This window comes from Myiozetetes cayanensis, unplaced genomic scaffold (assembly GCF_022539395.1).
Source record: "Myiozetetes cayanensis isolate MyiCay16 unplaced genomic scaffold, myiCay2020 scf16, whole genome shotgun sequence".
Lineage (NCBI taxonomy): Eukaryota > Metazoa > Chordata > Aves > Passeriformes > Tyrannidae > Myiozetetes > Myiozetetes cayanensis.
Window position 1 is genome coordinate 16,084,652 of NW_026087270.1, and position 23,813 is coordinate 16,108,464.

General features: G+C 51.0%; 2 protein-coding genes across 5 annotated transcripts; both read left to right on the top strand.

Annotated features, from left to right (window-relative positions):
• The first annotated feature begins 944 nt into the window (after nucleotides 1-944).
• GFOD2 (glucose-fructose oxidoreductase domain containing 2) lies at nucleotides 945-11,216 on the top strand. Its single transcript, XM_050311323.1, has 3 exons — nucleotides 945-1,046; nucleotides 4,833-5,175; nucleotides 8,930-11,216. Exons 2-3 carry the CDS (start codon nucleotides 4,917-4,919, stop codon nucleotides 9,826-9,828), a joined length of 1,158 nt encoding a protein of 385 aa, XP_050167280.1. The 5' UTR covers nucleotides 945-1,046; nucleotides 4,833-4,916; the 3' UTR covers nucleotides 9,829-11,216.
• Nucleotides 11,217-12,576: 1,360 nt separating this feature from the next.
• Nucleotides 12,577-23,261, top strand: ENKD1 (enkurin domain containing 1). 4 transcript variants are annotated; one of them, XM_050311327.1, is made up of 9 exons: nucleotides 12,577-12,709; nucleotides 15,356-15,467; nucleotides 17,026-17,196; nucleotides 17,474-17,698; nucleotides 18,830-19,002; nucleotides 20,615-20,773; nucleotides 20,894-21,063; nucleotides 21,870-22,006; nucleotides 22,495-23,261. In XM_050311327.1, exons 3-9 carry the CDS (start codon nucleotides 17,112-17,114, stop codon nucleotides 22,653-22,655), a joined length of 1,110 nt encoding a protein of 369 aa, XP_050167284.1. In that variant the 5' UTR covers nucleotides 12,577-12,709; nucleotides 15,356-15,467; nucleotides 17,026-17,111; the 3' UTR covers nucleotides 22,656-23,261. The 4 variants fall into 4 exon arrangements, with proteins under 4 accessions (XP_050167284.1, XP_050167281.1, XP_050167285.1 ...); XM_050311324.1 differs by having other exon boundaries at nucleotides 17,068-17,196; XM_050311328.1 differs by having other exon boundaries at nucleotides 17,090-17,196.
• The last annotated feature ends 552 nt before the right edge of the window (nucleotides 23,262-23,813 follow it).

A 23,813-nucleotide genomic window follows, 5' to 3' on the forward strand; every position in this document is an offset into this window, starting at 1 on the left:
CCCTTTCATCCCTATTCTAGTTCTCAGGTTTGCTGGCACTGATGAAGGTGATTGAACATGACGTGAACCCTTTCCCATATCTCAGAGATCCTGGAGCAGGCAATCCCTGCGGTCACCTCCCAAAGTCTCTGGCGCAGAGGATGGACAGGAGCCATCCCGATCCAGGTGTACTGCACATAAGTACAAGCCCTGCCTAGACTGCCCTTAGCAAGTGGGATTCTTTGCTCAATGAGGAGAACTCTCTACATTCCCATTAGGACACTGGGGAAACGGGCAGGTCATTAACAGAGCTCAGTAAGACCAAGCCAGTGACAGCAAAAACCATGAGCCCTTTCCATGCACAGCCTCCTCCCCTCTGATGGACCTGCAGCATCTCCCCAGGAGTGGGGCTCAGCAAGGCCTTCTCCAGGGGGCAGTGCCTTCCTAGTCTTCCCAACTGCAGTGCTGGCAGAACTGAAGGTTAATGTCTCGCCTTCTGCTGACTCCACAGAGCTCCTCTCCTACCAGGGTCCTCTTCCAGCTCCACAGCAACGCTCCATGATGCTGCCAGGGAGATAGGGGAGCAGGAAAAGACAATGCTGTCAATAACACATGAGACGCCTGTGTCAGTCAGCTGCTACACCAGGCACTGCACAACGCCTGGAGCAGGAGGGAGGCTGCAGAGCCCCTCAGCAGCTCCTCAGTGCCTCGAAGCGAACCAGGGAAACACAGAAGGTGCTCGGGAGCGCCTGCCTGATGTCCTGTCACCGAAACGCCACATTGAGCTCCCATTGGCTGCCAGCGCTGTCCGTCACTTGAAATCCCGCCCTCCCGCCGCTCTCCGGCCACGGGATTGGCCGTTCCCTCACGCGGCGGGTGAAGCCGCCCCGGGTGCCGCCATGTTTGGAGCCGTTGCCCGGCGGACGGGTGGGGATGGTGCTGGGCTGTCGCGCATGCGCGGGCCGGGCCGGGGGGCGCCGCCCCGGGAGCGCGCGGCCGCCTCGGGAGCGCGCCCGGTCCGAGGATGCGCCCGGCGGGACAGCCCGGGCGGCCCCGGCCCGGCTCAGGTAAGGGCGGCGGAACACCCCCGGGCCCCGCGGGGGACACGGCCCTGCCCGCGGGCGCGGGGCTGGGAGGGGCCCGGAGTCTCCGTGGGACAATCTGCGGGTGGGCCGGTGGGGTGAGATGGGGCCTGATTCGTCCAGCCCCGTGAGGGCGGAGGGAGGGGAGGTGAGGTGAGGTGCTGCCCTGCCCTGCCCTGTCCCACAGGTGAGGCGAGGTCAGGTGAGCCCTGCCCGGTCCAGCCCCGCTCCCCCGGTCATGCAGAGCCCCGTGGGCAGTGCCAGGGGCATCCCCGGGGTTCCAGCGCCAGGAGCCTGGTCCGAGGCCCGGCTTGGTGTCCGGGGTTTTCCAGCTGCTGCGGTCTCCGGCGTGGTCCCCGCTGCCACCTTTGAGCTGGGGCGGTCCCTGTGGGAAGTGGTGTGCCAGGAACGGGGCCTTTCCTGCCGCACATCCACACCAGGAAGGACGGGCTTGTCTCGAGGTGTGGCGGGAGCTGCTGAGGCTGTGGGCTCGTGGGGCATCACACAGCCCACTGGCACTGCGTTAGAAGCACGTTTAGTGACAAAATACGTCGGTCTCTGACATCAACACATGAACCGTTTCATGCAGAGCCTCGGGTATGTTTGTGCCAGAAGGCTGGAGGAACAGTTTGACAGGAAAAAATGACTCCACACCGTGGAGGTGACCTCCACCTTCTCAGAGTGGTCCAGTGACGTTCTCCCAGCTCTGTTCCTGCAGAGACCTCACTGACTTACAGAGTGATGCCCTCAGTTTCTACCGGCATTTCTGTCACCTTTGCTGGTCCCTGTGCAGAACTGACGGCTCTGAGGCAGCACCTCTGTTCACAGGAGGTGAACACAGAGCCCTGCTTCAGACTGAAAACCTGTGTAGTTCCCATGTAGATTCTGTCAGAGATCCTCCTGCATCCTTAAGATCTCTGAGGATGTCACAACCAGCAACAACTTTATTACTCTTACAGCTGTTGTTGCAGCCTTTGCTGTCTTTGCAAACCCAGCAGCAACGATCAGTTGGATGGAAGCGATGCCCCTGTTGAATGGCCAGGGCTTTTCACAGCTTACCAGAGTCTGCTGCAAGGAACCACCTCCTTCGGGTTGCTCTGTTCCTGCCTTCTCTGAGCATTATTTGGTGTGCTCTTGTGTGGTGACAGGCAGTGAAAATGCAGGTTTTCTCCATCCTAAGCCACGGGTGACTTTATTACCTGCGGCATCTCTTCCAAACTGAGGAATCTTTTCTCGCTTAGGTCTTCCTTATGAGAAGACGTTGATGCTTTTGATCTCCTCTGAATTACTCCCAGTTCTGCTTCCCCCCCACCTCGGAGGGGAAGTACCAGATGTGCATGTCGAGCTCCAGAGGACGGTGCTCTGGGAACTTGTGTGCTGGCACAGTGCTGTTCTTGTAGCATCAGGAGTTGGTCCATCAGTAAATCAGCAGCTGTTGTGTGTTTGTGCCAATGGCTCTTAGTGGTACCAGTGCAGAAGCACGTCATGTTTGCGAGAATAACTGAGTTTGAGATGAATTCCACCTGAGATTTTTTTTAAAGGGGCTGTTGGATAGAACACAGGGAAAAATAACACTTAAAATGAGCGAGTGTTACAGAAATCAGCTTACCTGAGTGGCAGGAGCCTCCTGCTGCACATGCTGTGCTGTGCTCTAGGAGCATTTTCAAAGAAATGAATATTTTCTGAAGTGTTGTCATGTTGTGTAAGTGTGATGTTGCTGAGCACATCCGTGCCATGTGGTGCAAGCAGGCACACACTCTCCTGCTCTCTCTTCCACCTTGCTTTGTGTCTCTTCAAAAAGAAGAGGATGCTCTTTCTACTGTAAGCATTTTTAGTTCTTCCAGCCCATAAACTTCCAAATATAGGTGTGTGGGAACCTCAGCAGTTACAGTTGCTGCCCATCCAGTTGCAAGGTTTCATTTTTATTTGTGTCACTTATATAAAACAAGCCTGGGTACAAGCCATCCTCCTTGCCAGTGTCCCAGGATCTCACCCTTTTATGTGGAATAATAAATATTTTCGAGAGCTTTTTGATCTTGGTTGGTACCTAATTTGAGTATTCTAAATGCTGTATAAAAAGGAGTTTATTCCAGTGAACTCCGTTCACCTTTATACAGACTGACAGTGACAGGATCACTGCAAACACTGCATCACACAGCACAAGGAAAGACATGCTGAATTAATTAAGTAAATATTTTATAAGCCATTTTGTAGCATCTGTACACATTTGTGCATTCTGCAGAATAAATACTCTCAAGTGCTGCTGTTTCTGTTTCCCGGTTTGGTGTCTACACTACAACAATACCCAGAAATTCAGTTGGGGTCGCAGTTGCACGTCCATAACAGACGCTGGGCAGCGTGGGCACCCCCAGACTAACAAGATGCTGGTTGCAAACAAAGCACTTTCCCTGGGAGCAGTTTGATTTGTGTGCTGGTTCTGCCCAGGGCTGTGTCAGGCTTTCCTTTCACGTGCTGTAACTTAATGAGTATCTTAGAATAGGGAGGTGAGTAACCCTCTCTTTCTGAAACAGCTCGTGATTCTTGTTGCTTGTGGGGAGAGATCTTTTCCAAAGGTGCTGATCTGGTGCTGGTGCCGGTTCTCTTTTTAAACGTGGTGTTTGCTTTTTCATCGTGAGCTTCTAATGAAAACTGAATTCATCGTGTTTTTCTTTCTAAAAAAAAATATTTCTAAAAAGGTCAGGAGTGGGTGTAGTAAATGAGAATTCAAAAGGCACGGAACAAAAGCTGGATTGTAGGTTTCTTTGGCGTCACAGATTGAGGAGACTCCTGACATCCCTCCTTGAAGTTGGTGCTGTAGAGGCAGTTTGGGCAGTTGTGGCCAGCAGCTGTGCTAAGACAGACCAGCAAGTAGGGATCGAAGGAATTAGTTCACCAAGAAATACTTAAAAGAGCAAAAGGAGTGTGACTTAACCAAATGTGTAGGGAATATCATAGTTCTGTTTAAACCCTGCTTTCCTGGAGATGAAATAGCATGGGCAGGAGGAGATATTTTTAATGGTTCCCAAGTTAAGTAAAGCTTTTAACTACCCACAGTGGACACAGAGGAGCGCCCTTTTCCTTTCTGGAAAGCAGTTTGCCTTGTATTTAAAACACTGACAGTGTCTCTCCTTATAGCATTTACCCCTCAGGCAAGACAAGCTCAGTGAATCCAGGCGTTCTCCACAGGAAATATTTCCTAGATGTTCTCTGGAGCGACTTAAGAATTTGCCATAAAATTGTTAAGGTCCAAGTAGTTGTTTTCAGCTTGCGTATTTCATTTGGAAGAAAGATTTATGTGCCCCAAAGCAAGCCTATTATTTCCAGCTATCTCAATCGGTCTAATAAAAGATATTACCTCATCTGACAAACCTTTATCTCATTTAGGGACTGACATCACCACAACTACAGCAGCTCTGCTTTCACTGCCGGTGTGAGCGATAGACCCTGTGTCCTGTTCCCCCGGTGCTTCCTGTTGCTCCCTGTTTGTGCCTCGCTGCCTCTGGTTTGTCCTGTGTGCTACTGTCTGAGTTTTGAAGCTGAGGAGATGCTCAGACTCTGTCAAGCTGCTTTCTTACAGTTTTTCTACAATAGGGTTGTTAGACTTGTCCCTTAGTACTGTTTATCTCTGCAGATTGCAGGTTTTGGGGGTTTGGGTTTTTATTGGGGTGTTAGAATGCTGTGCAAAGGACAGGAGGTGGTATTTGGGCTAGGTGTGCTTGATACCAATGTGTGCCTTTTGCTGATAGTCACTTGAAACTTTTCACATTTTAGGAGCTGTGGATGGACAGCAAGCCGAGGAGCCAAGCATTCTACCGAAGGCCTATGTGTAGACCCTGATGGTTGAATGAATGAAGGATGAAAATGCTCCCTGGAGTGGGTGTGTTTGGAACTGGCAGCGCTGCCCGGGTCCTGGTACCCTTGCTGAGGGCAGAAGGCTTCTCCATCGAAGCGCTGTGGGGGAAGACTGAAGAGGAAGCCAAGCAGCTGGCAGAGGAAATGAACATCTCCTTCTACACGAGCCGCACCGACGATGTGTTGCTGCACCAGGACGTAGATTTGGTTTGCATCAATATCCCCCCACCTCTAACTCGGCAGATTGCTGTGAAGGCTCTAGGTACCTTTTTTATCTTTGGAGTTGGGCCAAAAATCCGTGGCTCGTTGGCCAGATTGAAATTTGAAGCTGTTACCCCAGCACGGTTCTGGTCGCACCAACGGGCAAATGCAGGGCTGAAGGTTTTGTGTGGAACTGGTAGGGCTGTCTGTGAGAAAGGTTACCTGGGTTTTTTGTAAAAATCTTGTTTATAATTGTTTATAGCTCTGCTTGAACCAGTTGGGCTGAAGTATCTCATGTCTTCAAAGATTTTCTGTATCAGAGATAGTAATGAGAGGGAAAAACGTTTTTATGCTTGTAAAAAGAAACAACAAAGCGGTCAAAAAAACCCCCAAAACAATTTAAGTTGTTAGATTTATTTCAAATTTTCCCCTGTTTTGCGCTAGAAAACCAAGAATTGCCTGGGATGGGAGGGTTGTTCAGTTCTCCTTTTTACTTTCCCCACAAATAAAACCAAACTTGGAAGCTGAAAGCCTTTGAAAAAAAATGTTTGCATGCATAGAATCTTGTGAGTTAGGATCTGAGAGACTTGCTGTTTCCAGCTGTGACCCTGGCCACCACCTGGAGCTCAGCTGGGACATCCATGTCCACAGCAGACTGGTGTGGTCCCGGGTGGAGGAATCCTTCCCCCTGACGCAGGAGGGCAGATGTTGGGGACAGCGGGAGGAATCCAGGAAGATGGGCTGGGTGAAGGCGTCTGGGAGAGAAGGGATGACATCCCAGACTGGTTGGGCAGGGAGATGGGAGCCAAGTGCCCAGGCACCCTGACATTTCTTAATTCTCCAGTGCGACTTTGTAGTGTTAATGTCCTCTCCTGTAGCACAGCGTGGGTGTCGGTTTGCGTGTAATTCTGAAAATAACAAGGGTGATATTTTTACTGTGTTTACAAGAGATCCACATGGGTTAATTTTAGGGTGGGTGATCTCTCAGACCATGTGAGCCAGGCTGGTTTGTTGTTCTTAGCCTCTTTGCTCTACAGTAATTTCTTTTGGAAGTAAACAACTCCCTGCACAAACATTTGCAATGCCACTTAGATATGCAGAGAGAGATTTCAGGCTTTTTTTTCCCCCCTTCTTTTCTTTTCTATATTGTTAAGATTTGTTTGTTTACCTCGTTAAAGTACTGACCTTTGAATTTAAGGTATTCTGATTTTTGAATATTTGAACTGCAAGTTAGAATTTATCTCTTTAAATATGCTAGAAGTTCTTTTAAGCATTTGTTAGGTAATAGCATTTCACTAGGTCTTGTGGCTCTTGATGATCAAGTGGGCTAAAAGGAGAGGATTGAATCTTCCCTGGTGAATTATTAACTAAAATGGATTGAGATTCCTTCTTTGAAGGCTGGCAGCCTGTAAGATGGCATTAACCAGAAGAGGAAAGGGAGGTAGAGCTGGTGCAGAAGTGCAGGGGTGGTATGTGTGCTTGACTGCAATTTTAGGAAGTGGAAAGCTGAAAAAGCTGGAGAAGTGGATGGTGGTAGAAGTAAAGGGTAAGTTACTCTTCACTTCATCTGTCCTGAGGTGTTCTGATCTGCAAACTGAGGCAGGCAGCTCAGACCCAGTGTGGTGCTGACCTTGTCTTTCAGCTTTCCAGGTTCCTCGTGGTGGTATTTGTATTTGCTGCCAAGTATGTTGTGACTTATTTCAAGCCAGTGCTGGGTGCTTTGATGTCATTGTGTGTTCTGAGGGAACACAGAACTAGAGCAGGGCCAAAAATGGCAAGTCCATTTTCTCTGGAAGCTGAGATTGCTACAGTGGTGGTTATAATCAGAGAATTATTGGCTGTGAATTGTGTATTATAAATCAGTGTTTACTAGCCAAGAGACTGGGCTTTAGGAAAGACTAAATGTGGTACAGTGATAATGGTCTTGTGATTTGTTTTGTTTTGTTGAGGTTTGTTTTAAAGTGCTGATATTTTTATTACTTATTTGTGTACATTTTTATACATTTTTTTCTTTTTTTAATTTAAAATGTGCTTGCATTTTTGTGCCTGGCAGGGAGGAGAAAGAGACCCAGTTTTTCCAGGCTGTGCAGTTGGCTTGCACAAGTTTCTTACTGTCAGACATCCACGAGCAAGCCTAGGTACAACTTTGGCATGATGGGGACAAAGCAGTGACACTGGTTTGAGTTCATGAACCAGACAGAACAGATCAAAGCCCAGAGGACAGTAGTTCACATTAAAATCAGTGTAATCTTATGGTTTATCTCCACAACAGGCAGAGCAAGAAGCTCTCCTAAAATTTGTGCTTCTTTTGATCTCAGAGGAACTAAATTAATTTCACAAGACGTCTGTGTTGTGGTTCAGGTCCCACAGTTAAATGTACCTACCTTTGCATGAGGTGAGCACAGAGTGGAATTACTGGCTGGAGTGGAGTGTAAAATATGGGGTATTTGTCCTGTGAGACGAAGTTCAGGCAGAACACGACAAGTCCTCAGAGTAAAATTTCTTCAGGATGCTTAAGATACTTAGACCCACCTGTGAGCTGATTTAACCTTCCTGCTTGGAAAGAGGAAGCTTCCTTTACCAAACTGGGCACAGCCGGGAGGTGGAGCAGCGAGAGCACTGCGGGCTCTGCCTTCCCCTCGCGTGTGAGAGACCGATTTAAGCGCCTGTGCCGGTATCTCCTCATTGGGAGTCTATTAAAAGCCGTTCTGAGCAGGGAGCACAGGCTGCTCCTGGGTAAGGAGGAGCTTTCACAGCACTGTGTGCGGTGATTCCTGCAATTCCCGGGCCCAAACTGTGGTGTGGTGTGATTGACCTTCAGGTCTGACATCACCCATAAATGTCTGGAGACCTCTAGGTATAACCTTGGTTGTTACACTGAAAAATGTCTAGATAAGTATTTTATCAGAACAGATATAGAACAGGAAAAAAACAGGAAAAGTAAAGCCCTGTCATGAGAAAGGGAATACCAGCAGAGCTCCAAATGTAGGAATTGGTTGAAGCCTGTACTGTGATGCTCTTTTGTATTACTTTGTTTCTGCTTTAAAGTTAAAAAAATTGAATTATTGACTGCCCTCATCGATTCAGGCTGAGCACAATGTAAAGTGCATCCCTAGCAGTAAAGCCACAGTGGGTCAGCCTGGGAAGGCAGCTCTTGTCTGTGTAACTCAGTTACTTTTTATCTGATTGTATGAGTATGCTGCATGTGCAGACCAAAATGTTTTGCTTTCTAACTGGAAATGCTTTTAAAGCAGTCCACTTACCTAAACATTATTTCTAATTCTTGTGTTTTTTCCACAGAATATGTATATAAAAATGTCTTTGATATATATCATATGTATACACTTTAATACAAATTATATATATAAAAATCTATTTAAAATAATGTATTCATAGTGATGGTGAAATACAAAATGAAAATCAAATCTCTCCTTCCTTCATCCCTTCCCTGCAGGGTACATGACTTTTTTTTCCCCTCTGGCTCTCCAGGCATTCAAATAATTTTATAACTACACCAAACAAATTGTGTCTTGTTTTGATGCCATGTGGTGCCATTTGGACATTTATCTTTAATGATGTAAAAATCCTCTGTTGATTTGGAGCCTCCCTCTGTGTGAGTTCGTCAGCTCTGCAGTGCACCTGGGAAGCATCACTGAGTCTTGCTGCACTTGGCATTCCCATTTTAGTTTCCAGATCTCTGCCTTTGAAAGCCTGACTCTTAAAAACTTCTTGACAACCTTTGGCCATCCGAGCGTGTTTCGCTCACGTGTGCTAAATATATATATATTTTTTTTTTTTTTCCATTTGTGCTGCAGGAATAGGGAAGAACGTGCTCTGTGAGAAAGCTGCTACCTCGGTGGATGCCTTCAGGATGGTGACGGCTGCCAGGTATTACCCCAAGCTGATGAGCATCGTTGGCAACGTCCTGCGTTTCTTGCCCGCCTTCGTGAAGATGAAGCAGCTGATAGAGGAGCACTACGTGGGCAACGTGATCATCTGCGACGTCCGGGTGTACGGGGGCAGCCTGCTCAGCCACAAGTACAACTGGATCTGTGATGAGCTGATGGGAGGCGGGGGGCTGCACACCATGGGCACCTACATTATCGACCTGCTGACTCACCTCATCAGCAGGAGGGCAGAGAAGGTGCACGGGCTGCTCAAGACCTTCGTGAAGCAGAACACGGCCATCAGCGGGATCCGCCACGTCACCAGCGACGACTTCTGCGTTTTCCAGATGCTGATGGGCGAGGGGGTCTGCTGCACCGTGACCCTCAACTTCAACATGCCCGGGTCGTTCATCCACGAGGTCATGATCGTGGGGTCCGCCGGGCGCCTCATAGCCCGCGGGACGGACTTGTACGGGCAGAAAAACACCGTGCTCCAGGAAGAACTGCTGTTTACAGACTCGCTGAGCGTCAACAAGGGCCTTTTGGACAAGGGCTTTAAAGACATCCCGCTGCTTTACCTAAAGGGAATGGTGTACATGGTGCAAGCCCTGCGGCAGTCCTTCCAGGACCAGGATGACCGTCGGACGTGGGACCATAAACCTGTGTCTATGGCAGCCTCTTTCGAGGATGGCCTGTACATGCAAAGTGTGGTGGAGGCCATCAAGAAATCGAGTAGGTCGGGCGAGTGGGAGGCTGTGGAGGTGATGACCGAGGAACCAGATGCCAACCAAAACCTCTGTGAGGCTCTTCAAAGAAATAACTTATGAATATTCCTGCCTTGGAAAATAGGACGATTAACACTTCTGGCTGTAATGTAAAAAAAACCCCTCTGTTTTTAAGATATGTATATTCTTATTTAATAGCCTGCATTTCTTGGTTTTTTTAAAACGTGTAAAATAATGTTCTGATAGGAACTGTTCTGGTTTAAATTGTTTAAAAGAGTTTTAAATGTTTCTGTTTTTAGCAAACATTTAATTTTTTGTCTTGGAGACTGGTAGGAAAACTTGAATTGCCCTTTGCACTTGCAGTAGCTGAAGTGAATCATGGGATCTCTGCCATTGCACGGCTTGGAAATGGGACACAACCCCTGTTGCACAGGTCTGATTTAACCATGAGAGCAATGTAGAGCATGTAGAGCAAGATCAGGGAGTATCTGTTGTTCAGATGCCTTTTTCTTCTCTCGGAGACTGATGTACATTTTAATCCTCGGTTTGTAAAATTTTATAAAACAGTTTAGTGATGTAACAGGTCTCTAAACTCCCATAGGACAAAAAGTAGAAGGAATGGATTAGAGTTTGTAACATAAGGATCAGCCTTTTGGCTTCCTGCACGTGGCAGATGTCTTTCAAATTCATTTAAACTGGTGTTTTATTTAAATTATACTACAATTCTCTGTTGTTGGTGTCTTGGCAGGAAAACCTTCAGGAAGTCTGTGATACATTGTGCTATTCTTTCATATCTGTAGACGTTATTCCTTCTACTCAAGAGGCTGCCTGCATCCAGCAGCTCTTTTTCCATAAGCTGTGTGTCTGTCAGTTGTGTTTACTGCCTGGCAGCCCTGGTGCCGTGCCTGTGGGGCCACGTTCTCATTTCTGTGACTATTAATAAATGCCTCCCAGGGGTCACAGGATTGCCACAGTGTCGTGGGTAATGAAGTTGTTCAGCATTAGCCTTCCTGGGGCCCGAAGGTGGAAGGAAGGGAGGTATTTCCTACCTCTTGCAGCTCTCTTAACGTGCTGGCTGGGTCACTGTCACACTACACACATCCTGATCGTTGAGAGAACAGGGACTGAACTGCCATGGGTAAATCTGCTCCCGATCTCAAACACTGGCTGTTAACCCTCTGGTCCTGCCCATCTTCATGTCCTCCTGCAGCTTGTGTCCAGTGGAGAGATTTGTTGGCAGGTGGAAGTTCATTCCTTCTGGGAAACGTTTCTCTCTGAGGCAGGTATGTGGAAAGGATAGTCCAATTTTAACTATGTTTATTTTGTGTACTTGAAAGCTTTTTTAAACAAAATGTTTTTCCCACTAAATTGTAACCCCGTGTATTTATGGATATTAACATGCACGCTGCTGTTTGATAAGCTGGACCTTCCTGAAAAGTATCATGTTTTCTACAGAAATAAAAAATTGTGTTTGTTGAGGGCATTCTTTATGCACCTGTGTGCTCGTGTTTGATTTGGTCAAGCTACAGCCATCCTAATAAAAGTGAACAGGAGACTTAGAGTTGGGACTCAGTACCTGGTGAGTCCTTCCCTATTTCTGTGCTCCTTTGCTGCCAGTTGGGTTTGCTTGGGTGTGGAAGAAGCTGTGTGATACCTGGCAATACAGCACTGTGCTGTCCTAGCAAGTGCTGTCCATTTGTCACCAAGGGCAAGTAAGTCTCATCAGGAAATTTATTTCCCCCCTCCTTGCTGTTTCCCTCAAACCACAGCTGTTGAGTAGCTGGTTTTGGAGATCCTCTTGCCCATCTTGGACTAAACACATCAATTTCTGTTAAAAAACCAGGATCTTTATTCTGCCTGACTGATTGTAGAAGTTGCTGGAAGACCCCAAGTAAGAAGCAAAATCCTTGCAGTGTTGATGGGACCACTTTCTTTGCTCAGTGTGTAAATCAGGTATTTACCTTTGGGTATTTACACAGTAAAACTGACAGAAACAGGTCTAGTGATGTGCTGTTTTAAAGTGTAGGAGCGTGGTTGCTGGATATTAGGAAAAGGTTTTTCAGCCAGAGGATGGTTGAGCAGTGGAACACACTGCACAGGGAAATGGTCACGGCACCAAGACTGACAGAGTTCAAGAAGCACTGGGACAATGCTCAGAGAGGCACATGGAATTCTTGCGGTGCCCTGTGCACGGCCTGGAGTTGTACTTGATGATCCTTGTGGGTCCCTCCCCACGCAGGATGTTCTGTGATGGTACATTTCCATGATTCTATTCACTCTTCCCAGCTGTAGCAGGAGGGGCAGCGAAAGCTGCATCTCTGCCAGCCTTCCTTTAGGGGTACAGGTCTGATGTTCCTGCCATAGCTCTGAGCATCTAATGCCTATGGTGTCTGTGTACTATGTAAAATGGGTGAGATGATGTCTCCCGAGCTCACCTGGAAGTCACCACCTTCATTTAGATAGCACAGCTCTGGCTGATTTCATGCCAGTTTTGGCTCTGTTACGAAGTTGCCCTCCTTGAACTGAGAACCTTTGTCAGTACGTTTGTATTGGGAAAAAAAAATTCTAAAGTAGAGTTCCTATAGGAGAAGAAGGAAGCACAAAACATCCCCGGATGATCCCAGCGAAGGAAGCAGGATGCCAAGACTCCTTGGGCGAGCGAGAGACGCGACCGCGGAACCGCGCGGAGAGCTGAACGGGGCGCGCAGGAGCGGCGCTTCGGACGAGGCGGATCCCAGCGCCGCGAATCCCGCGTTTCCCCGTGCCGTCCCCGTTTGTCCAACGCGGCTGTCGCGCACCGGAGCCCGGGGCCGGCCCGGGGGGTCAGCGCCCTGCGGGGCCCAGCGGCGGGGCCGGGCCCGCCCATGCCGGCGGAAGCGGCGGTTGCCGGGGCAGCGGCGGGGCCGGGCCGGGCCCTCGGTGCCGGCGGGCGGGCCCAGCCCAGCCCGGCCCGGCGGGGAGCGCTTCTCCGCCGCCTCCCTCGGTGAGTCCTCTCGGGGGAGGGGGTGAGCTCTCTCAGGGTGCTCCCGGGGCCGCCCGCCGGGTCTCGGGATCAGCGGAGGCCGGGGAGGGCTGGAGCCGGGCGGGAAGGGCCGGGGCAGGGGCAGCGCCCGCGGGGAAAGGCGGGGAACCCCCGGCCGCCCTCGGCACCCCGGGACAGCGACCCCCGGCCCCTCTCCCCGGGGGAACGGGGGATGGAAGGAGCCAGGAAGGGTCCCCAGGGGTGTCCCGTGTTGCTCAGCGGGTCCTGGCTCCCCGCAGGTGCCCCCGGGGCAGGGTTGGTGCCGGTGCCGGTGCCGAGCCGGCCCGGCCGGAGGGGCTCTGGGCTGCGGCACCGGCTCCAGGCTCCATCGCCTGCTGCACGTCGGGTCCTGTAATCGCAGCACGGGGCCCGTCCCCGCGTCCAGGAGGAATCCCACGCGTCGAGGTGACGCCGGGCTGTCGTCATCTGCCCTTGCTCCTCTGGGAGAGGACTGGGCTGCAGCTCTGCTGAATACCCACATCAATCTCTGCCCGCCTTCCACCGCCGAGCACGGCCCTCGTTCACCTCCGGCTCCAGCTGCTGCAGGTCACACGTCTGACTCCCTGGGCAGGCTGGCTTTGTTCCTGAAGTGCTGTTGGTGGATACCTGGCCAGCTCCCAGGAAACATGTTCAGCATGCAAACGCCAGCGTCGCGCTTGGCTGTACCTGCCCCTCTGTTTTCAGAGGGACAAAAGAGAACCTGGGTCTCTGAGACTGGCAGGTGGGGAAGAGCTGGTGAGACCTGGGAAACAGCATGGGGAATAGTATTGAAAGGAGAATATTGACCTCTCTCATTGCAGTCAGCAAGCTTAGGCAGGGACTGGCACCGCTTGGGTAGGTCCACAGCACGTGGACCTCATTTCCTGACCCCTGATTCTGCAGGAGGAATGGCTGCAGATCCAAGTGCTCCCCTGTTTTGGCGCAGCCCTCAGGCGTGGAAGTTATCCTGATGTGACTTTTCATTTCAGCTAAAACTGTTGATGAAGGAATCAAGCATGCAAGACCAGCTGCACGGAGATTAGCCCTTTGATTTGCTGCAGATGACTTGTTCTGCTTATCACAGCTTATCGCAGCCGTGGGATGATTTTTCCCATGCTTTTTGCAGAGATTGGCTCACGAAGGCAAGGAGCTGGGCTGATGTCAGCTCTGTGTGTGGTAGCAGCTTCCTGGCCAGGGACCCAGGAACAGCGAAAATGTCGTCTGTGAAGAAGAGGGAATGCTTCCAAGTCAGATGCAGTGGGTTCAAGGTTGTGAAATACATCTGCCCCAGCCTTGGCTGTTCCCGTGTTTTGTAGTTTACTTTGATGCCAAAAACAAGCAAGAAAAGGAAGCCGTGGTTCTTAACTGGCTCTGAAAGGTCTCAGTTGGCCAAGGAGATAAGCAGCATTTTTACCACTTGGTCAGCTGCAGCAAAGGGCACAAAGAGTCGAGTTAATGGTTACTAAACTTGCAGGGGTGCTCTGAGAGAGAGAGGGCTGGAGCCTGCATTGCTTGACTCCTAGGCCAGCATTAAACTGTGGTCCTGGGGGGGGAAGTGAGCAGCCTGCCAGGCTCAGCCAGGCTGAGTGAGCAATGCTAAAGTTGCTGGGTTACCCTGTGCCTCCTGTGCAGGGCAGGGAATGGGGCTGGGGCAGCCTTGGGGCTGCTTTTCTAGTGAGTGTACAGGCTGGCACGGGGTAAGAACAGAGAGGAGTTGCACACATGTATCTGTGTACCTGGACTTAACCAGCCTGTTCTGCAGAGTCTGCCTGCATCTCACAGCCTGTGAACGCACTAAGTGGTGCCTTTCTGGTGGGAGCAGGTCAGGTATTGCATTGTTGATGTTTAGGTTTCTAACGTGGTGATAAGAGGAGATGCTGTCCTGGATGCAGACAGTGATCAAGTCAGCCCACAAGGGCTGACCCTGTTCCCTCTTCCCTCTCCTCTGTGCTCACAAGCACATGCTCCTGCTGTGTTTCCCTGGTGCTTGATCCAGTGCTTCTATGACCCCCATGTGCAGGGAAAAGCCAAATTACTTCTGGATAGGAGGTTACACAGGTAGAGAACGAACCCAGCAAAGGAAATGACTTGTTTGATGGAGGGTTAGTGAGTGGAACTGGCTCAGCACAGGACAGTTGGTGCTGCAGAGCTGCCCCAAGAGACCAAGCAGGCAGGAATGGCAGCAGAGGAGCTCCACACATCCCCACTTGGCAGAAGTGAGCCACGAGGTTCTCTCACTCGTGTCCCCCAAGCAGGCCCGTGGTCAGCAGGAGCAGAACAGCAGCTTGGGAATTCTGTGCCAGTGGTTGGTAACTGAGGTTTGGCAGCTGCTTCCCAGGGCTGGGAGACTGGCACTGGGGGCCTGTGTCCCACGTAGGGGCGTTTGCTGTAGGTACCCAGATGGGCAAGATGCTTACTGTTGTAATGAGGTTGTCTGGTCCTGCCTGATCCCAATCCAGAGGTGATGTGACTTGCAAATCAGGGAGTGGGTGTCATTTGCAAATTCCCTGCAGCAGGGCAGGGTGCAGTTGGGATGTGAAGGCATAAAACGAGCCTTCCATCCCCCGCCTCCCATCAACCTGCCTTTCCTCCTTCAATCCCCAGCAATAATTGTCTGCTCTGTTACAGGTCTTGATTTCAGCCTGTCATTTTGCGTGTAAATTACTGGGTTGGAACGCGAGTTCAGATCAAGATCAGATGTGCATTTCAAGGCCAGTAGCTGTTCTGGAGTGATCTCATGGTGAATGTTTTTTTTTTTTTTTCCCCTTTTTTTTTTTCTAGAATAAGAGAGCCTGTTCTGGCTTAGTTGGATCCATTATCAAGGAGATTAAATAATACCAAGCCAGCATCCTTTTATCTCCGGCTGAGAGTCTGTGCCTGCTTTTCAGAAATAGCTTTCCCAGAGCAGCTGGGTACAGGCTGCACATGCAATGCTGGTGTGCAGCACTCAGCATTGCTTACATTGCTGCTGTGTCCAGGAGATGAATAACAGCGTTTTGCTAATGGGTCTCATGTCAACAGGGGTGATTTACCAAGGAAGACTGCAGTGCATTAGTTGCCATGACTCAGACTCACTCAGCCTTGTACCGATCGTTTATTGGTTTATAAATTAAACTGCAGATGCTGCGTCCCGTCAGTGCCGGCACGCCGAGGATCCTGAAAGGGGTTCTTCCTGGAGAGTTGGCTCAGAAACCTTTAAATGACCGCCTCAGGAGTCAGGGCATGCAGGTTGTAGCCCCAGCTCTCACAGCAGTGACTCCAGCCACTGCTACGGCTGTGGCCTGGCGCCTGTCAGGATCATGGTGTGACTGCTGAGAGCTCACCAGCAGTCTGTGCCTGCTGGGGTGGCATCCTCCATCCTCGTGTTCCTGAGCAGGGAGCAAGTCCCTCGGGTTCCTTGTAGGCACAAAAATGCTGTCCAGGGGATTTTGGTGAGCGGCACAGCTCCTGTCTTCCTTCCTGCTGGAAGGGTCTTTTCCCCTCCTGTCATGGTGAGGGGAAAAACAGCAGGGATCAGTGTGGGCCAGGACAGGGACTTGCAGATCTGTGCTGCACTGAAAAGTACTTTAGAAATTAGAGATACTTTTTTCGAAGCAGATGACTCTGTTCTCCCCAAGACCTGAGAAACCAGCTGGGTTCTTCCCCATAAGCACAATATCTGCCCCTGCACGATCCTTCAGTGAAGTGTTTTATCTTGGTTCCTTTTAAGGTTCATCCCCAGCCTGCTCAGGGGTGGTGACAACACAGGTGTGTTCTCAGCGTGGATACAGCCTGGTGGAGCAGGGGCTTCAGCTTCCTCTGGGCAGGTTGTGTTTGAACCACAGGAGCCATTCAGAGGGAGCCCAGGGTGCAAGATAATTCAAATCTCAGGCCAAAACCTGTCAGATGATGGGCAGCTGCCTTGTGTTTCCTGTTTACTGAAGGCACACAGGGAGCTGAGCTGCTTTGTATGTTTGTATTAAATGTTTCTGTATGGGAGAACAAAGCCAGGAAGGATTTTCTGTTTTGAAGGTACTGATTTTTCAGCAACCATGAACATTTCAGGTTCAGTGCTGGTAAAAATGCTGATTAGACCCACAGTAGGGGCAGTGCTGCTGGACCCCTTGTTTCACCTCCATGGGGTCCAGTTCGGGGTGCTTTCTTACTTGCAGGTCATCTCTGTAGCTGGGGGTGAGCTTTCTAACAAAGGTCAGAAGTTCCCCTATACATATTTATATTTATATTTATATTTATATTTATATTTATATTTATATTTATATTTATATTTATATTTATATTTATATTTATATTTAATGTAGCTTTCCAGTGGCTCAGTGAGGCCTGTTCCTTTCTGTTCTCAGTGCTGGTTGGTTTCTGTGGCAGAGGCGGGGCAAGGTGTGGCAGGATGTGTGAAGGGCCATCCAGGATTTCTGGCCCCATTCCTCCAGACCCTACACTTTTTCCAGAGTATTACAAACGCCCCTTCTCAGGTGAGTCCTTGATGCTTGTTACAGATGTGTGGGTTTGGGCTTTGGCATGACAGCTGGCATGTTTGATGTCCTTATCCTTCGGTGTCCTTGACAGTCTCCATTCACGTCGGTGCAGGCGCTTCTGCTGCCTCAAGGATGGTGATCCTAAGGGACATCTGTGCAGCTGGTTGAAAAAAATGGGAAAGTAGAGGTGCAGAAGGGCTTTTCAGGCTGTGAGTGAAGAAAACTATGAGATGATCATTTCCTGATAAGGGTCTCCTTTTTCTTTTCTCTGTAGCTCAAGGGAGGCTGGAAGGAAACACTCACAAGCTGTATTTGACCTCTGGCCCCCTGGACCCAGTGCCCAACCCGTGCTCTGTTTTGGGCAGTGCCCGCCAGGCCCAGCCAAGCCCTCGCATTCGCCCCAGTGGGAAGGACTTCCTGGAGAAGGGACGGAAGGGGACACTCGGCCTCTTGCTGCAGCTCCAGGGGATCTCCCTTGACGGGGGCCTGCCAGGCAAGAGTAAGTACAGCTGAGTCACTGCTGGCCTGAGTTGCCCTTTGGGCCAGGGATGGAATTGGGTGGATTCCTTGGATCTGCTGCCTGAGGAGAGCTTGAGTTTCACAGAGCCAATTGCCTCATCTCCAGCGTTTGGGCTGGCAGTGGAGTCACCTGTGCTGGATAGGTGCTGTTGTGGCCTCCATGGCTTCAGTCTGGACCCTTCAAGAGGGACTTAAGTCAAAGTAATATATATGGATCAAGTGAAACCTTCATGTATAGAGGGTGTTTAACATGGCAAGTTCCTTGTTGGTGAAGCCAGGATTTGGGAACAGTGTCTGTGTAGGTGGATACTGAGAACATCTTTGCAGAAGATGTTCCCCTCTCCAGGGATGTCACCCAGAGTGCATTCAGAGGTCCAGGAAGGAGCTAAGGCTGAGCCCTGGGTGTCATTTGGTTTGTTTCATGTGCTGGCATTGCCCCCAGCCTGGGGCCAGCGTGGTGGATGCCAGCTGGTGGCTGCCACAACTGCTGTGCCCATGCAGGAGGAAAATGGACAAGGGTTTGGTTATGTCAGCTGAGATCTTCCCTGTCTTGGGAAGCCCAAGGAAGGATCATTTTTTATTCAAAACAAACAAAAACAAAACCAAATTCCATAACCTTGATGATATCCACTTGAAGGTGGGACAATGGCTGACCCTGAATCCAGGAACAGTGCAAGTTTACAGGTCTGCAGCTGCCATTAGCCAGCCCTCTCTGCTTCCTCACCATGGCATGCTGATTTCCACAGGATGGGAATTGGCCTTGCTCTTGGGAGGATGCTGGCATGGCTTGCCTGGCATAGTCCAAACTGGGACAAGTGGGCCACTGAGAACAAGGGAGGCTGTGAACACCAGCAGTGTGCACAGACCTGTGCTGATGCTCATCTGAGCACTGTGGGATCCCCTGGCAGAAGAGTCAGTCCAGGAATGTGCAGCTAGCGAGGGAGGGATGCAGAGATGAGATGGTCTGCAGGAGAGGGCAGAGCTTCCTGGTTCTGTGGACTGTTGGATCACCTTTGGAGACAGAGCTGTGTGCTCTGGTGCCAGTGCTCCAAGAGCCTGCACCCCTGGGCAGTGTCTGGGAGGTGAAGGTGTGTCTCCCCTTGCTGTGCAGGGAAAGAGCCCAAGGACTACGAGAAGGAAAATGTGAGGCGGATAAAGGAGATTCAGAAGAGGTGCAAAGAGAAGGAGCGAGCCCAAGAGCACAGCCAGCCCAAGCCTGTGAAAGCTCTGTGGAAATCCCAGAAGTATGACAACGTGGAGTCAAAGGTGAAGGCCAAACTGCAGGTTGGTACCCATGGAGCTCTTGAACTCTCCTGGCTTGGGATGGGGGGATGATGGAGACTGGGGAGTCCCAGAACCGACAGGATCTGGGGGCATCTCGGTGCTGAAGTGGCACAGGCAGATGTGGCAGCAGAGTGAGAGTGTGTGGTCTGGGTCCAGAGAGTGAGTGCTGCAATAATCTGTCTGGTCAAGGAACCCCCCTTGCAGGGGAGGCAGAGAAGAGGGAAATCTCATCACACCTCTGTGGTGGGTTCCAGGTGGTTCCCTCTCCCAGCCATTATTCCCTGCCTAGGGATGCTCCCAGGGACACAGGGAGCTTGTGCAGATGGTGGGTGCAAGCTGAGCATGAGCTCCTGCACAAGCCTTCCCCCAGTACTCCCTTGCTGAGCTGGAGTCTTCAAGTTCCTCCTTATCTCTGCATTGCATCCCTTTCATCTGTGGCCAACTTTTGATGCTCAAATGATTTGTGCTGATAACAACTTCAAAAACTGGCAAGATGATTCCCAAAGCAGTGGTCCCACATGCCCTGTCCCTTCCTCCTGCTGTGCCACCAGCCTCTCTGATGTCAGTGACCCCTCCACACAGGGGAGCAAACCCACGTGTGCTTCAGGAACGCGAGCCTACGCTCCTTTGACAAATCTGAGGGAGATTGAGATCATTTCTCCCTTTGTTTTGGGGGGAGGGGGTGGTCTCTGCGCAGGCAGTTTCTGCGTGGTGCGTTACATGTGCTCTGTGGGTTCCTCCAGAGAGGTGACAGGCGGCCCTGGCGCTGACTCAACGTAGCTTTAACTGTTGCTGTGGCTCCCCTGGAGCTGAGGTGTTCCCTTTGAAGGATCTCCATCCTCTGTGAAGCTGCTGCTGCTCAGAGTTTAAGCTGATTCTGTTAGATCTTGAGGACTAACAAAGAGTTTCTTTTCTCTCATCTGTCCCTGAGGCTGTTGACTGTAGAAGCTGCCTCAGAAAGGGCTCTGGCAGTCCCAGTGCTCTCAGGGAGCAGAGTGCTCACAGGCTGACCTGTGGCAGGTCAGCCCTCCCCTGGATCCATGGAAGTGGGGTGACTTCTGGGAGTTCAAGGTGTCTAATGTTGCCAGCAGGGGAGGTGTGTCTCTCCCTTGTGTCTCCTGCCTTTCAGCACATTTACCCCACGCTGCCGTTTGTTCTTCACAGCAAGGTTGCTGGGTTTTGAGCAGCCATTATCACTGTCAGTGTGGAATGCCCTTGGATTTAGCTTGTCCCTCACTCCAGTAGGTATCCTTTGGGTTATCTGGTGTTGCTCTCCTTTTATGCCTACTGGATTAGTCAGTAAAGAGGGATTCTCCACTCAATGCTGCACATGCATTTGATCCAAATGCGTGTTTCTGCAGATTTTCCTCTCTTTTTTTTTAGCAATTCTTCACAAAGTTCTGTTGCCAGGGCTGGATTTGTTGCTTTGTTGGCCTTTGCTGGCTGACTACTGATTGCCTTCCCCCAAGAACTTGTGCAAAGTCATGGCACACGCTGCCGTGTGCCTGCTGGAAACCTGTGTGGCTCATGGCTGACGACCCAAACTTGGTTGGATGGGTTTCTCTTTGCTCCAGTCTCCCTCCAATAGTGGATCTTTCCTTGCCTTCCCCAGGAGACCTCCCCACCTCCAAATCCTGAGGCTGGGAAATTCCTGAGAGCGTATTCTCGCTGTGGCTCTGGGATCAAGCCCTGCAGACTGCTCTCCCCAAGGCCTGTCAGAGCCAAAAGAGCAGACACAGAGACTCCAGAGGCACAGGGTGCTGAAAGCAAGGTGAGTGGCACACTAACTGCGTCCATCCCAGGGATTTCTGGCACCCATGCATCCCAGTGGTTTCCTGGTTGGGTATGTGTGCCCAGAGGGCCCTTGATCCCTCTCTCTCCCTTCTTCCAGATCCAGGTGGAGGGCAGGAGCATCGACTTCATCAAGCACAACGCCTGCAATGCCAAGCGGGCCCCGCTGCGCCGCTCCCAGTCCCTGCAGGCACTGGCCGAGCTGCTGGCACAGAAGCACCGGGAGCAGGAGGAATACAACACCAAGCAAAAGGGCCATGTCCCCCAGTAGTATGTATGACCCACCCTGTAACAGCCTTCACTGCATCCCCCAGCTTCTGCATAGAGAGACAGGGGCTGGGGACAGAGCTGCGCTCACCGTGCGCAGCAGCGCCATTGACTGTGTCCTGGGGAATAAACACTGTCCCTCCTGCCTTCCTGACTTAACAGGCATCAGATGGCCAGTGCAGCTGGGCTCAGGAGTTTTGTCTCCTCCCCTGCTTGCCACTGTGATGCTGACAGTGGGTGCTCTGTGTGCTCCTGCCCCTTTCTGAGCTTTGCTCTGCGTGACGCAGCTTCAGCACTAAAAGGTCTGGTTTTTGGAGAGGCAGAGAGCTCACTGTGCCTCACAAGTGTTCACCCTGCCTTGGACCTGAAGTCTGAGGAACATTTGAGGGTTCTGTGTGGAAAGCTGTTCCTGGGAAAGCCCCTGTCCTGGGACTGACCACAGTTGTCAGTCCTTTGGCTGTGCCATTCCCTGCCAGCATCCTTGGCCATGAGCTGCTCTGCCCAACTTCATTCTGCCACTGGCCCAGAGATGGTTTTGTGAGGACTCAGTGAGCCAGAAACAAGGAGCAGCATCCCTTATCTCCAAGGAGCACCTGTTGGCCTGAGTGTGTCACCAGCCCTTTGGTGGAGTGTGTTTGCCCACAAGTGGGCTAAACCCAGGCGTGTGCCAGCACGTGGATCCCTTTGGTCCTCAGGCAGTGACATGGAGTGTAGCGGGGTTTGGAGGTCACCATTCCTGGTCTCTGCCTGTGTCCCTGGGCTACCCCTCCTGCCAGATGTGCCAACAGCTGCTCTCCTTTGCCTTGCAGCCTGCTGGAGAGGAAGGAGCTGTGGCGCAAACAGATGGAGGAGCGGCTGCGGAACCTGCCAGATCCCGACACGCCGCCTGGACACACCATGATGCCGGAGGACCAGCGGCTGGAGACCCTCAGCAACCTGAAGCAGAGTAAGAGGGAAAAAAAATGTGCATTCCAGCTCAGAGAAACAGGCAGTCCCAGCCAGGATAAGGGAGAAGAGAGTTGTGGGGCACAGATTCCTGCCACTTGAAAAGTTGCCTGGAATAAGGCATATGCAGGCAGGATGTGAGCTGTGTGAGTGGAAAGAGCAGTCAGTCTCCTGCAGAGACCTGCAGGTTACAGGAGTGGCTCTCTGGAGCAGGCTTGTCCAGTGGACCTGATGTTAGGGTTACTATTATTCCTGAAATGTTAGAAAGATTTTGGCTGGAATGGACCCTCAGAGGTCTCTAGTCCAATCCTTGGTCCTTCAAAGCTGGAGCAGGTCCTTCAGGTCCTCATCCAGCTGAGCTTTGAATAGAAGCATTCTAGGTCCATGTTCCAGTGCTGCAAACATTTTCATGGCTGGGGATGGGGTCATAGCATTAAGAAAAGAATGGATTAATTTGGTCTTCAACTTGTCTTATTTCTCTTTTTACAGGCCAGGAGCAGCTGATAAAGGACCTGGTTCTGCTGCCAATGCGTGGAGACTCCCTCAAGATGCAGAACAGGCGGGTAGATCTGGAGAGGAAGCTCTCCCAGATAGAAGAGGCAATCAAAATTTTCTCGAGGCCGAAGGTCTTCATCAAGCTGGACTCCTGAGCCAGTGGGGCCACAGGTGTGCTGTGCTGCTCTGCATAAACATCCTTCCTTGCTGTGCAGGAATGGACATCACTTTAGAAGGGAAGGAGAGGAAGGCATGTTCCAGACCCTGGGCGCATGCAGGTGCTGGTACAGTGTCCAGTGTTCAGCTGGCATCCTTTGCTCACCCTCCAGTGCTGTGTCTTGTCCACAGAAAAGGGAGGGAGATGACCTAATATACTCCTTGCTCAGTGGTCTGGAGAACAGTTGTCTCTGTGCTGCTTGACTTCTCCCAGATCAGCTCTCTGCTCTGGATCCATGCCATCACCTCTCATTTTCCCATTTTTTCCCACTTCTAGAAACTAGTAGGAGGTCTCCTGTGCTGTGCCTGCGGTGTTCCTTGTCACTGTTTTCCTCCTGAGCTGGACCATGCTCATGGCTCATCCTGAGCACCTGCAGGCTCAGCAGGTTGGGGACAGCTTGGGACAAGGAAGAGGCACAGATCTTCAGTGCTCCCTGCCTGGGGAAGGGCTGAGCTGGCAGGGGGATCTGGTGGGATGTCTGCAGAAGCCTTTGTTGTCTGTGGGGCAGGAGACACTCTTAATAAATCATCATTTCCATCTCTCAGTGTTTGTGCAGCTCCCAGTTGGCCCAGCAGGGCCTGAGGAGTGGTGGTGGGCAGCAAAGACCAGCAGCACTGGCACAGTGCAGGCAGGGACCTGTGCAGACCTTTGTGGGGATCCTGCTGCATGAAGCGAAGGAAAATGGGAGAAGGGATTGTTTTAGAAGGGATTGCTGGGGGGTTTGGTGCATCCCCTGCCACAGCTTGGAGCCATGTCCAGCTGAATTAGGAGAATCTCCAAGGACGGGGTTGCCACCACCACCTTGCTGAGGCTCTGTCCCCAGACCCTTTTTCCCCTGAAGTCCCACCAAACTTTCCCTTGTTGCAGCTTGTGCTGTTGCCCCATCTCTTTTCCTTGTGTGGAGTGGGGTTACTGCACACGGATCCCCAAGCAGCTGCCTTGTTACAGGGGTGACTCCATGCTGGGCAGGATTTTGTGGGGTGGGGATTTGTGGAGCATTCCAGCCCTGCTGGCGCTCTGCGGTGCCCTGGGATGTCAGGGCTGGGCTGACACTGCTGCCAAGGGCCAGGGAAACTTTGGGCACTCCAAGGCTGGA

Excerpts from the sequence above, each read along its gene's own strand:
- ENKD1 (XM_050311327.1), top strand. The coding sequence starts at position 17,112 with ATGTGTGAAGGGCCATCCAGGATTTCTGGCCCCATTCCTCCAGACCCT. Across the intron at positions 17,197-17,473 it reads TTACAAACGCCCCTTCTCAG|CTCAAGGGAGGCTGGAAGGA; the intron begins GTGAGTCCTTGA and ends TTTTCTCTGTAG. Across the intron at positions 20,774-20,893 it reads CACAGGGTGCTGAAAGCAAG|ATCCAGGTGGAGGGCAGGAG; the intron begins GTGAGTGGCACA and ends CCCTTCTTCCAG.
- GFOD2 (XM_050311323.1), top strand. The coding sequence starts at position 4,917 with ATGAAAATGCTCCCTGGAGTGGGTGTGTTTGGAACTGGCAGCGCTGCC. Across the intron at positions 5,176-8,929 it reads GATTGCTGTGAAGGCTCTAG|GAATAGGGAAGAACGTGCTC; the intron begins GTACCTTTTTTA and ends TTTGTGCTGCAG.